This window comes from Camelus bactrianus, chromosome X (genome assembly GCF_048773025.1).
Source record: "Camelus bactrianus isolate YW-2024 breed Bactrian camel chromosome X, ASM4877302v1, whole genome shotgun sequence".
NCBI classification, from domain to species: domain Eukaryota; kingdom Metazoa; phylum Chordata; class Mammalia; order Artiodactyla; family Camelidae; genus Camelus; species Camelus bactrianus.
The window spans coordinates 44,184,861-44,201,911 of NC_133575.1; the positions used below are offsets into that span (position 1 = coordinate 44,184,861).

Genomic DNA, 17,051 nt, shown 5'->3' on the forward strand with positions numbered 1-17,051 from the left:
GAATACAGACTTGTCGTTACCAGGGGGGTGGAGGGTGGGAAGGGTTAGACTGGGATTTCAAAATTGTAGAATAGACTACACTGTATAGCACAGGGAAATATACACAAAATGTTATAACTCACAGAGAAAAAAATGTGACAATGAGTGTGTATATGTCCATGAATGACTGAAAAATTGTGCTGAACCCTGGAATTTGACACAACATTGTAAAATGATTATAAATCAATAATAAATGTTAAAAAAGAAAAAAAAAAGAAAAAAAATAGGGGGGGTTGTCGGTGTTCTCCTTTAGTCTGTGTGCTTTTAATGTGAAGCCTTTCTGTCTTAGTCCTGTTTTGGAATCTCAGCTTGCTCTTTTCAGAGGCCCTCCTTTGGCGCCCTCTTCTGTGGTGCTCCCAGTACCTGTCGGCAAGCAGATGGCGCCTCCTCCTAACACTGGGTCACGTGGCGCTCTCCTCTACTGTGGGCAGATGGGTCACTGCCCCTCCTGATGCTGCAGTCAGATGTTGCAGACTGGCCAGGTAGGAGGGCGTGTCGTGCCCCCTCCCAGCACCTCGGTCAAGGGCTGTGTTCTTGCCTGAAAGGCGGGGGGCATTCTCCCTCTACCTGCGCAGGTAGCTCGCTGCTCTGTGATGCTGCACGCTCCGCCCTGGTCGGAGCTCTGTCCTGGTCGGTGCTCAGCAGGTGGGCTCGGGGAAGACCCAGTCACAGTCTTCTCCCTGCTCCAAGCCAGAACCCAGCTCCTTGTTTGTCTTTGTGGAGCAAGTTCTCTGAGGGACCAGGATGGAAGGATCCTATCTGCCCCGGGCTGTAAGCCAGTCTCAGTCTGGCCTTTGAGGCTGCTAAGCCCTTCGGTGGGGGTGCAGGTTTTGCCCCCGCCTGGGTTGTAAGCACTGGAGGATATGGCGGCTGTGCCTGAGCCCCGCCTCTCTTCCCCCAAAAAGTTTCCGTGGGTTTTCAGAGATGGGGGTATGCACCCTTCCCCCGAGAGCACATCAACCTTGCTGTTTTATGGAGGGCCCAGATTGTTCTGCCCTGTGCACCCACAGCCATGGCGCGCACCCGCTTGCGTTCCCCCGGGGCTGCCTCCGTGCAGCCACTTCCGTCCTCCGCCCGGCTTGTGCAGCCTGGCCCTGCCCCCTGCTGCTGGCCTGCGTCTCAGGCTGGGTGTCTGGGGGGACGCTCTGTGCCCATTTAACTTAGTTCTGTCAGTCAAGGTCTGCTCTGTATAGATCCGAGTCTCGGAGGCTCCCCTTCCGTCCCACTGGCCTCTCAGTTGGAGAGGGGAGACCCAGCGAGCGAGCGCCAGTCCTCCTTTGCCGCTCCCTCCCTGCGGGACCAGTCCAGCTCTGCTTTGCCTTTTCTTCTCTCTTTTTTCCTTTTCTCCTACCAGATTTTTGGCGTCTTTATCTTTTGAAGAGGGCGATGTTCTGTAGGAGTTCCGCAGGTGCTCTGGTTGGCTGAGTGGGTCTGTAGATGTGGGTCTTGGTGTATTTGTGGGAGAGGGTGAGCTGCGAGCGCCCTTCTACTCCACCATCTTCTCAGAGTCCGGATCAAGGCTTTAAATACTGAAAAGATGTACTCCTGGGATTAGGACATAGACAAGATGGTAATAAAATTCTTGGCACATTAATATTCCAGCCAAATGCCTGAACATATTTTATTGTGTTTAACCATGATAGCCTTACCATGGTTGCTTTTCATTGAAGGGAGTAGGTGCTGCTTGTATTGTCTCCCTTTCTATTAGGATGAAAGCAGAAACTCTCACCACCTTGTGTATCTGATTTATGTGAAGGTGGAGGATGATGAAAGTAGAGTGAAAAGAGAAATAGGAAAAGGGAACCAAAAGTTATCGAGAATATGGTCTTAGTGTGCCATTTTGGTGAGAACAGTAGTCCTCAAACTTTATTTAAAAAACATACTAATTCCCTAGGGGTTATATCAAAATACAGTTTCTGATTCAGCAGGTCTGGGGTGTGATGTGGGGATGTGTATTTCCATCAAGCTCCCAGGTGATGATGATACTTCTGGCCTGAAAGTCACTCTTGGAGTAGCAAAGTTGGAGATTTGGCTGGCTCTCTTGGTGAAGGTCACATTTGAAAAAATTAAGTAGAGATTATTTATCAAAAAGATGGCTGGTTGTGATTTAATTTTATATCATCATTAAACTTTTATATAATAAAATTCAAAATCATTGACCAAAAAGAAAAAAAATTGACTATACCACCCTCATTTTTTTCACCCATTATTTCCTTATTTTAGGTCCCTCAGTGAATACTCTGTGAGCAAGTTAAATTTGTTCCTCTGCCAGAAAGTATCTTAGTCCAGGCTGCCATCTGGTTAATGTGGAAAATGTCCAGATGTTGCCTATGTTGTCATGGAAAAGGCCCTGGAAAGGAAGACAGACTACCTGGCTTCTAGTTCCAGCTCTTCCAGCTAGCTCTGGGAACTGCAGCTAATTTTTTTTTTTTTTGTGGAATGATTGTGGATATTTAGTGAGAGGTGAGAAAACATGTAGTCTATTGTTCATAATGGGCAGTCAGTAAAGCTTAAGGAGACCCACTTAGGAGTACAACTAAGTAGCTTTTATGTCTTACAGACTGGGTAGAACAAGTCAGAGAAGACAGGACTTGAGAATAAAACATGCCCCATAACTTAAATGAAGGACTTCACTAAGGGATGTGTAATATTAGTTGCTCAAACCTTCCATTGAAGGTTTGATCTTTTGTTTAAAGTCTTCCCATGCAGTTTGCTACCTGATGGGAGCACTTCGCTTTGCTTTTCTCCCATGTGCCCTAACATAGGTGAGGGAATCAGGCAAAGGATAGCAGTGGTGAACATTTCTCTTGTTTTCCCTTCCTTTACAGATTATTCCTCTGCTGTTCAGAAATTTTCCCAGACGCTGCAGTCCTTTCAGTTTGATTTCATTGGAGACACTCTGACTGATGACGAGATTAACATTGGTAAGTCTTCAGCTACATGTGGCCGTGTGCCTCTCAAAGCAGGCCTGAGACCATACAGCCTCCTTGGGTTTTAGATATAGAGAACTTAGGCATCTTTATCCTCTATGCCCCAGTGCCAAGCTCCTAGGAGACTGCTTAAGAAACATAACGAATCCTTCTCCCCTAGTCCCATTTTCTCCTCACACAAAAGGAATCAAATGATATCTCTCATATGTCCATTGAGGCCTTTGACTCAGTGTGCAGGGGGATTTTTCTTTAAAGATTCTAACATATGAAAATACATTTTTTTTTTTTGGTAAAAGATAGATTAAAGAGTGATTTTGGGGGGATTTATTGTCCAAAATAATTGGAAGTAAGAGTCTTCTGAATAACACATTCCCCTAGAAAGTTTAAAACTACAATTTATATATGTATAGATTTTCAGGCAACAGGAGATTTGGCATCTCCATTGGGAACTGAATTTAACAACTCGCTTTATGAGCTGTGCAATTTTGGATAAGATATTTCCTCTCTCTGAGCCTTAGTTTTGTACCTTTTAGAATTTGGTTAATATCTATCTCTCAGGGATGTTACAAAGAAGAGACTGAACAGTAGAAGTAAAAAGGACTTTGTGTTTCTGTTAGTTATGAAGTTAAAGTAGTGTCAGCAAACTATGGCCCTTGGGCCAAATCTTGTCTGCTGCTTTTTTTTGTAAATAAAGTTTTGTTGGAACACCGTTAAGTATTGTCTGTGGGTGCTTTTGTAGTACAACTGCAATGTTGAGTAGGAATAGCAGAGACTAGATAGTTTTCAAAGCCTCAAATATTTGCCCTCTGGCCATTTAAAAAAATTGTTGACCAGTGAGTTAAAGAGTTGGTGTAAAGCATTTGTTAGATGAGATCACAGAACTGCTCTGAATTATCTGATGTCACTGAAATGTTAGTAACACAAGCGTATTTATGAACCCAGACTAAAATATAAAAGTGTATTATTATTATTAAATCTTCATTGCAATAAATATGAATAATATGAGTATCAAATTACCTATGATAACAAGATATATTTCAGCACAGAAGCTATTGGGTGTATTGACATATTATCCTTAAACTCTTTTCTGTACTTGTATCTATTTTATGTGTATGTAATTTTTTTAACATTTTTTATTGAGTTATAAGTCATTTAATAATGTTGTGTCAAATTCCAGTGTACAGCACAATTTTTCAGTTATACATGAACATACATATATTCATTGTCACATTTTTTTCACTGTGAGCTACAAGATCTTGTATATGTAATTTAGTTCATACTAAATATATAATTTTTCTTCTCAACCTTACATTTCATCATAAGCATTTTCTCATGTCATTTAAAAATTTTTGTAAGCTTGAATGGGGGGCAAGGACACTGTTTTGTTCACTACTGTTTTCCCTAGCATGTAGAGGAGTGCCTAGCATATAGTAGATGTTTGTTGAATGAATAGTAGACATATTCAAGTTTCATCATTATAGGAGCTATATTTATATACTAATCAACTATTGTTGGAAATTTAGCTTATTTCCAATTTTTCCTGATTATGTATAATACTGCAGTGAGTATTTTTATGAGATTGATGACTATAGTTTTGGCTAAATGTGGCAGTGTAAGTAATGAGGCAGACATTTGCATTTGGATTATTTCTTTATTCACTCTACTTTCTGCAAATCTATCTTGGTCTAAGGGCATGGCTAATTTAAAAGTTAATATCATGGACTCTGGAGTCAGACAGCCCAAGTTTGAACTCTGGCTTTTGCAACATATTGGCTGTGTAATCTTGGCAAGTGACTTCACCTCTCTGTTAATTTTTTTTCCATCTGTAAAATGGGGATGAGTTGATTAATGCCAAGTCTACACAGTGCTTGAATAAATGTTAGCTATTTAATCATTATTGTTAGTACAAGATTTGATTATTTTGTACTTTTCAATGGAGACTGGATGTTTTTGTGTCCTCCACAAATTCATAGGTTGAAATTCTAACTGCCAATATCATGGTATTAGGAGGTGGGGCCTTTGGGAGATAATTAGGTCATGAAGGTTGAACCCTCATGGATGGGATTAGTGCTCTTATAAAAGAGACTCCAGAGAGCTCTCTCACCCTCTTTCCATCATGTGAGGATACAATGAGAAGTTGAGAGTCTGCAGCCTGGAAGAGAGTTCTCACCAAAGCCTGACCATGCTGACACCTTGATCACAGACTTCCAGCTTCCAGAACTGTGTGAAATAAATTTCTGTTGTTTATAAGCCACCCAGTCTATGATGTTTTGTTATACCATATCAAACTAAGACAGAAATTGGTACTGAGAAGTGGGAGTGCTGCTTTAGCAAATACCTAAAAATGTGGAAGTGGCTTGGGCAGGGGCTGGAAGAGTTTTGAGGTGCATAATAGAGAAAGCCTAGATTGCTGTGAGTGGAACTTTAAAGGCGATTCTTCTGAGCACTCTGAAAGAAAAGAGAGTGGGAGAGAAAGCTTCAGTATTTCTGGAGAATACCTAAGTAATCAGGAATAGAATATTGATAGAAATATGGTTGGTAGAGTCCAGAGGAGTGTATAGCTCAGTGTTAGAGTGCCTGCCTAGCATGCATGAGGTCCTGGGTTCAATCACCAGTATCTCCACTTAAACAAACCTAATCCCCCTCCCCCCAAAAAAAAGCAAAAAAAAAAAAAAAAGGTGATGGAGTCCATTCTAATGAGGCCTCAGACAGAAGTGAGGAACATGTTATTGGGCAATAGAAAAAAGGTGATCCTTATTGTAAAATGGTAAATAGTTAGGCCAAATCGTTTGTCTTCTACTATTCTTTGGAAGGTAAAACTTGCAAACAACAAAATTGGATATTTGGCTGAGGAGATTTCTAAGCAAAGTGTTAAAAGAGTGGATTGATGTCCCCTGACTCCTTATACTAAAATGTGAGAGGAAATAAATGAAGAGAAAATGGAATTATTAAGCAAAATGGAACCAGAACTCAAAGACGTGTCCATATTATAAAAAATGAGAAGTATGTTTGGAAGAGAACACTAAAAAGTGTGGTGAACCTACGATTTGAAAAGATTAGTGTCGGTGTGAACCAAGGACTTAATCAACCATCTCAACAAAAGCTAGGAACAGAGACAGTATTATACCAGCAGTAATACTGCCTGCTAGGACTGAAGGAAACAGAGAAAGCAGGACAAACTGAAGAAAGACTTCTTACATCCTACAGGACCAGGCCATAGAGCAACTTGGCTGTGAATATGCACTATTTCTCAAGATAAGGGATAGAGGACCCTGAAAGTTATTCAGAGATCATCAGGGCTGCCACTCCCACCACAGGCCTAGAGTGCATAGACCCTGGTGGGGCAGGGCTGCCTCTGCCTAGGTCTTAATGGGCAAGACTAATACTCAGGGAGCTGTAGGGGTGAGGTCATTCTGCAGAACCATGAAAGTACAACACCCCTCCATGCCCCTTCAAGACAGAGAACCAAGGCATGAGCAAAGCCACTGAAGAGAGCAACCGTGTGTGCATCCCTCCACCAAACTTTAGGGGTGATATTGCTGCCTCAGTGGGTCCAGAAGGCTGGACTGCTGCCCCAGTGGGTCTGTAAAGCACAGTGTGAAGCCAAAGAGCATTATTCTCAAGACTTAGGATCATATGGAGGTTGCCTTGCTAGATGTTGGGCTTGCTTGGGACCTTCCTTCTTTCTTTTCTCCCTTTTGGAGTGGGAATTTCTATCCAATGCCTGTCCCATCATTGTATTTTGGAAACATGTAACTTGTTGGGTTTCACAGGTTCACAGCTAGAGAGGAATTTTGCCTCAGAATAATTCATACCTGAGTCTCACCAATATTTGATTTAGATATTTAGAGAAAACTCTGGACTTTAGACCTAAGAGTTGGTGCTCAAATGAATTAAGACTTTTGGGACTGCTGGGATGGAATTAATGTATTTTGCATGTGAGAAGGTTACGAATTTTGTGGAGCAAGGGGAGGAATGCAATGGACTGACTATTTGTATCTTCCCAAAATTCATGTTGAAAGCCCCCTAACCCCCAGTGTGATAGTAACAGGAGTGGACCTTTGAGAAATAATTAGGTAATGAGGATGGAGCCCTCATGAATGGGATTAGTGCCCTCATAACAGGGACCCCACATTGCTCTCTAGCCCTGTTTTCATCATGTCAGGATACCGTGAGAAGTTAGAAGTCTTCCAGCCAGAAGAGGGCACACCCAGAACCCAACCATACTGGCACTCAGATGTTGGACTTCTAGCCTCGAGGACTATGAGAAATTTCTATTGTTTATACACCACCCAATCTATGGTATTTTGTTATAGCAGCCCAAACTAAACATGTTTCTTTCTTACAAATAACTACTACTTGCCTGTTAATTGGTAACCTTGAAGATTGCATATGCATGGTATGTGGAATTCCTAAATTTGTCTTTTTTTCTGCTAGAAGGATCTAATTTTGAACAGATGCCTGTTTTCCCTAAAGCCAACCAACGGATCTGGGATGTGTCTGATATCATCCTTTATGCTGAACTTTGTGTTTCAACTCTCTCACCCCCCGAACCCTAGCATAAATGTCAACTAGAGCTATGCAGGAAAAAGAACGGGTGTGCAAGCTTGAGCATAATGGCTCATGAACAAAAATATAAGTGACCACCCCTGACACCACCAGGTTCTTATGGATATCTGCTGGCTGTGACACATACTGTATGCCTTACAATAACCCATTAACTCAGTTAGCATTTGCCTGCCAATTCCAGAAACTCCTAGTTATCATCTGACTGTTGCTTTTAGGGATGCTGCCTCATGAACTGACCTTTATTGATGGGGACTGAAAAGAGATTTTGAGAATTTCAATGGCCTGTCATTGTCATTGTCTGTTGAATTTGTCATTTTGAAAGCTGGGATTTGTGGTGTTAGTGAGGGGAACAAACAGTGTTCCAACAGCTGAGGCTGAGGCTCTTTGGAGGCTTTGAGGAGAAATCTTAGCAATCTTACCGGGAGGCTATTGTTGGGAAAGAACAGTTGCTTTGGAAGCTGAAACAGCAGAATGTGCCATGCCCTCCAATTGCCAACACTACTGGCTCTGAATGAATACATCTTCTGTTTCACTGGAAAAAATTGGTAAAATTATATTTAGGATGGAATTTTGGGTTGAGCTTTTAGATTTCACATTACATGTGAAGAGAGTCTTACAGTTCTTTCCATAATGGATTGTAAAAAGAGTTTAGATAAAATATTTGTAAACATAATGATTTCTAATTTCAGAGAAGATGGATATTACATTTAACTTATAAAAATGGATGAATGCAACCTTTATAAAACTCTTCAGCTATAAGGTAAGAATACTGACATAATATACCAACCATATAGTTAGAAGATACCAAGAATATATTAAGACTATCAAGAAATTAGAATTTATAATCTGAAGTAGTCCTAAACATCTGTATACTAATAAAATTCCAAATGTAACAGATATGAGTCCCCAATTAAAACCACTGATTTCAAGATGCTAATTTCAAATTAAAGAAGTAATGTTACAATCAAATTAACATTTAAAAAAAATACTTAAATTACAACTGATAACACTTTACTGTTTTCTATTATCAGGCAAGGCAGCACCAGGACTCTGATAATTAGAAATATATCATGGACAAGGAGGCCATTGACAATTTTCTAGGAACTTCCTGTATAGCATATAATAGCTAAAATACATTTATTAAAATATTTTACCTATACAAATTTAACCCAGGGAAGGCTAAGCATTTTCTTTGATTTGAAAATGCTTTGTGTGCAAGTCAAATGATAAAAATGATAAAACCAAAAGTACCAAAACTGTGCATAGGACAGTTTAAAAGACGTGGTTGTATTCAAACTATTTCCATAGGGAGAACCTTCATTAATAAGGAATGTTTTAAAGAAAAGGAAGAAAACTTGGGGTATTATAGAGGCAGGTAAACAAGGACGTCATCTGCAAGTCTTGTGGGAGTTATAAGGAAGGATGGTGATGGGTTTTTTATGCAAGGGCAGATTGGTCTTTTGCAGTTTAGCTGTTTTTCAGAACATAAAAGGGTATTTCTTAACTGTCTCTACTTTCCTGGAGCCCAGGGCTCAGATAAAGTTCAGCATTGTTAGTGGTGTAGGATTCACAAATCAGTGCATAACCCAGAGTACTTTCAAAGGGAAATGCCAGCTCCTAGGGTCCTAAACATCCCATGGGGGTGTTTGATTGAAGAAGATGGCATGCATACAGAATGAGGAGACTGCAAGGCATGAGTGTCACCCTCCCCAATTCTCATGGACTTCTTATACTCGCCTGCTGTGTTTCCCATCTGACTGATCTATAGACTGTTGGATAGGTGCCAGCTAGGGGCAAGTAGATGGTCTAAAACAATCCTAACACATTTCTGATTGTAGACTGGGAGAATGAGTGAAGTGAATGTCAATTTCCTAGGAACATCCTTCAATAGGCTCAGGCTTCAGGCCCCTCTGCCATTCTCTCCTACCCTGTTATAAAGGTCTCATAGACTCTTGTAACTGCACAATCTTAGCTTGCCCTTCAATCCTGTCCTTGCCACCAACCTATATCCATGGTAATGACCCTTCTAATACCTTGGATTACTGGTTCTCTATGGGGAGTTGGTAGGAGTTAGACACATGATCTTACAGTTGGCTGAAACTTGGTTCAGATTTTTACCTATTTTTAAGCTGTGTGATCTTACACAGCTTTTATTTTAAAAAGTAATAATTGAGTGTATTGGTATTCCTGCATTATAGTAAAAATGTGGAATAGAGAAAACAATATTAATAGATTTCATTTGCTGCGTACCTACTAGGTGCAGAATGGTTTGCATACATTGTTTAATTTTCAGAGCAATTCTAAAGAGGTTGACTGAAGCTAAGGGAGGTTAAGAAACTGTTAGAAGATGACAAGATACTATACATAGAAAATCCTAAAGACACCATCAGAAAACTACTAGAGTACATCAATGATTTGGTAAATTTGCAGGATACAAACTTAGTATACAGAAATCTGTTGCATTTCTATACACTAACAGCAAACTGCCAGAAAGAGAAATTAAGGAAACAGTCCCATTTACCATCCCATCAAAAATAATAGAATACATAGGAATAAACCTACCTAAGGAGGTAAATGAACTGTACTTGGAAAACTGTTATACACTAATGAAAGAAATTGAAGATGACACAAACAGATGGAAAGGTATACCATGTTTCTGGATTGGAAGAATTAGTATTGTTAAAATGACCCTACTACCTAAGCCAATGTACAGATTGAATGTAATCCCCATTAAAATATGAAGGACATTTTTCACAGAACTAGATCAAGCAATTTAATAATTTGTATGGAAACACAGAAGACTCTGAATAGCCAAAATAATGTTGAAAAAGAACAGAACTGAAGGAATCATGTTCCCTGACTTCAGACTCTACTACAAAGCTACAAAAATCAAAGCAATATGGTACTGGCACAAAAACAGACACATAGATAAATGGAACAGGAGAGAAACCCGAGAAATAAACTCATGCACTTATTGTCAATTAGTCTATGACAAGGGAGGCAAGAATGAATATATAGTGGAGAAAAGACTGTCTCTTCAATAAGTGGTGATGGGAAATGGATGGCTACATGTAAAAGAAACATTAGAACATTCTCTAACATCATACACACAAATAAACTAAAAATGGATTAAAGGCCTAAATATAAGATCAGAAAACATAAAGCTTCTAGAGTAAAACATAGGCAGAACACTCTGACATAAATCCTGGCTATGTTTGTTTGGATCTGTCTGTGAAAGCAAAGGAAATAAGAGCAAAAATAAACAAATGGGACCTAGTAAAACTTAAAATCTTTTTCACAACAAAGGAAACCATCAACAAAAGGAAAAGACAGCCTACTGAATGGGAGAAAATATTTGCAAATGATATGACTGAGAAGAGAAGAGATCCAACATACATAAACAGCTCATACAACTCAACATCAAAAAAAAACAAACAACTCTACTAAGAAATGGGAAAAAGACCTGAATAGACATTTCTCTGAAAATGGAATGCAGATGGCCAATAGGCACATGAAAAGATCCTCAGCATCACTAATCATCAGGGAAATGCAAATCAGAACCATAATGAGATACCACCTCAAACCTGTCAGAATGGCTATTATCAAGTAAATAACAAATTTTGGTGGGAATGTAAATTGGCATAACCATTGTGAAAAACTTTATGAAGGTTTCTCAAAAACCTAAAATAAGAACTACCATATGACCCAGCAATCCCATACTCCTGGGTATATATCAAAAAACCCCAAAAACCACCCCCCCCAAAAAATGAAAGCACTAATTCAAAAAGATACATGCACCCTATTGTTCATAGCAGCATTATTTACAATTGTCAGGATATGGAAGCAGACTAAGTGTCCATCAACAGGTGACTGGATACAGAAGATATTGTATATATACACAATAGGGGTTCAGCCCAGATGGTGAAGTAGAGAGATTCACAGCTCGCCCTCTCCCACAAATGCACCAGGAATTGCATCCATAAATCCACTGAATTGCACAGAACACCTACTGAACTCTGGCAGAGTGTGTCTTGCTTTGAGATACAGGAGGATTCTCACAAAATCTTGTAAGAAAAACAAAAAGAAAAAAGAAAAAAATGATGCAGGACCAGTCCTATAATGAGGGAGCAGCATAGGAAGAAAGGCACCCTTACACTGGGAAGCTCCTTCTCAAACCTGGAGGTCAGTTGGGACAGAAGCAGAGCTTCTGAGGCTCGGAGGAGAAAGTGGCAATCACTCAGCAGACAGAACTAAGGGAAACTGACATGGAAGGCCCCTGCAATCCCTGGCCCTAGACACAAGCCAGCAAAGATAAGCCAGGAAAGGCTGCTGGAGATCGGTGAGGACCCCAGGCAGAGGGCTGGGGCCCAATGCACAGAGGCAGTCTCAGGAGACTAGAGGGTAGTGTGAGCTCTGGCTGGGGGTGTGGGTGGAACAGAACAGCCTGGGACCCCCATAAAAAAGCACCACTTTTGGTGTATGTGTTAGGGGAGGAGCTCAAGGCAGCCACACCATATCCATGTTGTCCTCTTGGCTCCACTACTGGTGTGCTCTCATGAGAAGAGAGGTGGGGCTCAGTCATAGCCATCACTGCTGTGTGGAGGTGGGGCTGAAAGCTGAATCCATACCTTGTGGCACTGCAGCTTCTCAGGTGGGACTGAGATTTGTTTACAGCCCTAGGCAGAGAGGGTAGATTTTCTTTCTCTGGACACTTTATGGACCTGTGTCTCTGGGATGAACAAACAGTGAGCAGAGTTCTGGCTCATGTTAGGGGTATGTGTAAGTGTTTACAACAGGCAGGCATACCAGACCTTATGCGGAGGTGTGGCTGGGGTCTGTGCTGACCCTGTTGTGCACCACAGATTCAAGTGTGTGACTGCATGCTTACTATGGCGGATCCTAGTGCCTGACATTGGCAGATCTGCACTGGTGGTTCCTGGGGCTCAGAACCTGGAGGACACCAGAGCAGGTGCCTGACATTCCTGCAGCTAAGGCAGGGACAAAGGAAGCATCAACAAAAAGCACTTTTTAAGTACACATAACATGACAGACAACACCAGAGAGGGCACTTCCCAGGGGACATCTCCTGCCTACCCTTCTTCCAGGTGAAGAGCTCTAATCCTGTCTACTACACACCATAACTCAGAAACGGGTGTGGAAGCCTTTATTGCAGGGACAGGGGAGCAGACCCAGCCCATGTCAAGGCTGTGACAACCAAAGAACAAAAAAGGAGGCCCCGCTCAACAATGTTCAGAGCAGGCCCTGAACACCACAACACCAACTACACCCCCAATCAAAGGGATAACAGCCAACACTCATGGAGGAAAGACATGGCAACCATCCATACTAAGAACAGCCAACACAACAATAGTATTAGATGCACACAGTCTACACAGGAATGCTCCCACTTTAAATAAAAACAAACAAAAAAAAACAAAAAAAGTCCTTCAAAACTACAGTAGATAACTGATATGCCTAAATCCATAGAGCCACAGAAATACAAGTAAAATGAGAAAGCAGGGGTACTACTCCCAATTAAAAGAACAAGAGAAATCCCCTGAATGAACAATGAGATAGACCTTGACAGTCTACTAGATCATGACTTCAAAGAGGAAATGATAAAAGTACTGAATGAAATAAGCTATGAATAGAGAAAGAGAATACTATGAAAAGGAAATAAATAACTATAAAGAAGAGCCAATAAAAACAGAAAACTCAATGACAGATAAGAGCTGAGCAAAAGGCAGTCAAAAGCAGACTAGATAATGCTGAAGAATGAATAAGTGACTTAGAAGACAGCATAATAAAAGTGACCCAATCAGAACAGCAGACAGAAAAGCAAGTAAAACACAATGAAAGCAATATAAGTGACCTATGGGATAATATAAAGCATGCCATCCTACACATGATAGGGGTCCCAGAATGAGAAGAAAAAGAAAAGGAGGTTGAAAAGGTATTTGAAGAAATCATGACTGAAAACTTTCCAAACATAAAGAAGGAAACAGATGTCTAAGTACAGGAGACACAGAGGCTCCCAAACAAGAAGAACTCAAACAGACCTACACCAAGACATATTATCATTAAAATGGCCAAAGTTAAAGACAAAGAAAGGATTCTAAAGGAAGCAAGAGAAAATCAAAGAGTGAGTCACAAGGGAACCCCCCCCATAAGGCTCTCAGCTGATTTCTCTACACAACACTGCTGGCCAGAGGGGAGTGGCAAGATATATTCAAGTTCCTGAATGAGAAAAAGCTGCAGCCTAGGATACTCTATCTGGCAAGACTATCCTTTAGAGTAAAAAGTGAGATAAAAATTTCACAGACAAGTAAAAACTAAAGTAATTCAGCAATATTAAACCTATGCTAAAAGAAATATTGAAAGGTTTACTCTAAATAGAAAAGAAACAAGAAGCTATAGAAGTGAGAAAATCATAATTGGAAAGCTAAAGATGAAACTGACAAGGGCTTAATTTCCAGAATATATAAACAGCTCATACAACTTAATAAGAAAAAAACAAGCCACCTAATCCAAAAATGGGCAGAAGACCTAAACAACCAATTCTCTAATGAAGATAATACAAATGACCAATAGGCACATGAAAAAATGCTCAATATTGCTAATCATGAGAGAAATGCAAATCAAAACTACAAGGATATTTCACCTCACATCAGTCAGAATGGCCATCATTCAAAATTCCACAAATGATAAATGCTAGAGAGGGTGTGGAGAAAAGGGTACCCTCCTACACTGTTGGTGGGAATGCAGTTTCATGCACCTATCATGGAAAACAATATGAAAATTACTCAACAGGCAAAAAATAGACTTACCACATGATCCAGCAATCTTACTCTTGGGCATATGTCCAGAAGGAACCTTAATTCAAAAAATACCTGCACCACAATGTTCATAGTGGCACTGTTTACCATAGCCAAGACATGAAAAAAACCTAAATGTCCATTGACAGATGACTGGATAAAGAAGATGTGGTATATTTATACAGTGGGATACTGCTCAGCCATAAAAAAATAATAATAAAATAATGCCTTTTGCAGCAACATGGATGCGTTTGGAGAATCTCATTCTAAATGAAGTAAGCAAGAAAGAGAAAAATACTGTGTTATCAGTTATATGTGAAGTCTTAAAAGACAAACAGACTTACTTACAAAACAGAAGCAGACTCACAGACATAGAAAAGAAACTTTGGTTACTAGGTTGGGAAAGGAGTTGGACAGGATAACTTAAGAGTTTGTGACTTGCATAGAGTAACTACTATATATAAAATAGATAAACAAGAAGTTTATACTGTATAGCACAGGGGACTGTATTCAATATCTTGTAGTAACTTATGGTGAATAAGTATATGAAAACGAACACATGTATGTTTATGTATGGCTGAAGCATTCTGTTGTACACCAGAAATTGACACAACATTGTAAACTGTACTTTAATTTTATATATATATAATTTATATGTATCTTAATGTATTTATATATATTTAATATTATATATTAATTATATATAAATAAATTATACATGTATATATAAAGTAGAAAGAATACACACAATGGAGTATTATTCTGCCATAAAAATGAAATTTTGCCATTTGCAGCAACATGGACAGACTTGGAGGTTATTATGCTAAGTTAAATAATTCAGACAGAGAAAGACAAATTCCACATGATATCACTTATATGTGGAATCTAAAAAATACAACAACCTAGTGAATATAGCAAAAATGATGTAGACTTACACATATAGAGAACAAACTTGTAGTTACCAGTGGGAGAGTGAAGATGGAGGGCCAGTATTGGACAGGGGAGTAAGAGGAAAAACTATTATGTATAAAATAAGCTACAAGGATATGTTGTGCTACATGGGGAATATAGCCAATATTTTATAATAAGCATAAATGGATCATAACCTTTAAAAATTGTTAATCACTCTATTGTACACCTGTAAGTTATGTAATATTGTACATCAACTTTTCTTCAATAAAAAAGAAAAGAAACTTGCCCAGGATAATATAGCTAGTAAGTAGCTTAAGTGGGATTTTAAATCAGTTCTTGTTTCTGAAGTTTATATATATTCCACTCAAAGAACCACAATTATTTTGATGTATTTCCTTCCAGCATTTTATTTTGCTCTGAACATAATTTTCTATACATAGTTGTCATATTTTTTAATCATATTTTACGTACACCATTTACATAATTTTTTGTATTCTACTTTTAAAATATAATGTTTTTAAATATAATGTTTCACCCTAGACATTTTGCTGTTTTCATAAAATTTTGTGTACTCGTCCTTTTGATAGCTGTAATAATAGTCCATTAAGTGGACATACTTAATCATTCCCCTATAATTGGACATTTTATTTGTTTTCAATTATTAATTATCATCAATAATGTTGAATGCTTATGTTTGAGCATAAAGATTTTCTCTATGTGTTCTGGATTATTTTTTAAGCAGGGTTTCACAACAGTGAATTTCCTGGCTAAAAGGATATAAACAATCTTAAGCCTTTTGATCCATATTTTCAGGCTTCTTTGAAATTTATTACCATTTTGGAAGGCAGTGTATAATAATCTTAGGAAACTTATGTGTCCTTGCTGCACCTCAAGTTTCTCTTTAATAAAATTATAATGATAAATAATATATAATTTGTGAAGCATATATCATCATTCCTTTCCTTCCTCTCCCTTTCTTATCTTTTTGCTCTTTTCTCTGTTGAAATTTTCCAGAGATAGTTAATTCTTGCTTGGCAATCCTTTTAATACTCTAGACATTATTGAAGGGTATTGCAGTTAGTTTTCTAAGCCATGGTTTGTAGTGGTGGTGGTGCAGCAAATGTTTCTGATGGTTTAGCAGGCCTATTTTCTTCCTTTTTTAGCCAGTTTTATTAGTCACCATTCCTCTTATCTGAAGAGAGTGCAAGAGTTTAACTCTTCCCTGCTCTTTAGTAACTATTCTCTTATACAGCAGTACAATGGATAGTTTGATCTTACTAATGCTTTTGTTGTCTTTCCCTGAACTTAGAGAATCATTTGCAGGGTTGTCTCTTAGAAAATACTGTAATGATCTATGAGTTTGGTTAAAAATATGACAGGAAAGAGGCCTTATATGAATTCATGACTCTAAGCCAGAAATAACTATGGTCCAAACTTCCTGTTTTAGCCATTGAATCATTTCTCAACTCATTATATACATGAGCAAGAAAGAGTGAATTGAGGCCTTTTAGGGAATCAATACACTGTTTGTGAGGCAATTAGAGAGAGAAAAGTACATGACAAAGTACTTTTGCTGTCACGGGAGGCACATTGTTATCTTAAAGTGGTTAGACTGAGTATTGAATTAATGTCCACTTCTGACTGTACAACTAACTGTGTGACCTTGAAAAAAATCAGTTCCAATCTCTGGACCTTCAACTTCTTACAAATAAAATGATAGTTGGATTAAGATAAATGATATGTAAAAGTTTGTGCCTTTTAGACAGTAGGCAAACAGAATGCAGAA

General features: G+C 39.0%; 1 protein-coding gene across 3 annotated transcripts in view; it reads left to right on the top strand.

The window, feature by feature from the left end:
- The window catches only part of OPHN1 (oligophrenin 1), a 586,519-nt gene that overhangs the window by 191,967 nt on the left and 377,501 nt on the right, over nt 1-17,051 (top strand). For all 3 annotated transcript variants that reach the window (XM_010973648.3, XM_010973647.3, XM_045509198.2), the window contains exon 3: nt 2,868-2,963. In XM_010973648.3, coding sequence (XP_010971950.1) covers nt 2,868-2,963 — 96 coding nt within the window. The remainder of the gene's footprint in view (nt 1-2,867; nt 2,964-17,051) is intronic.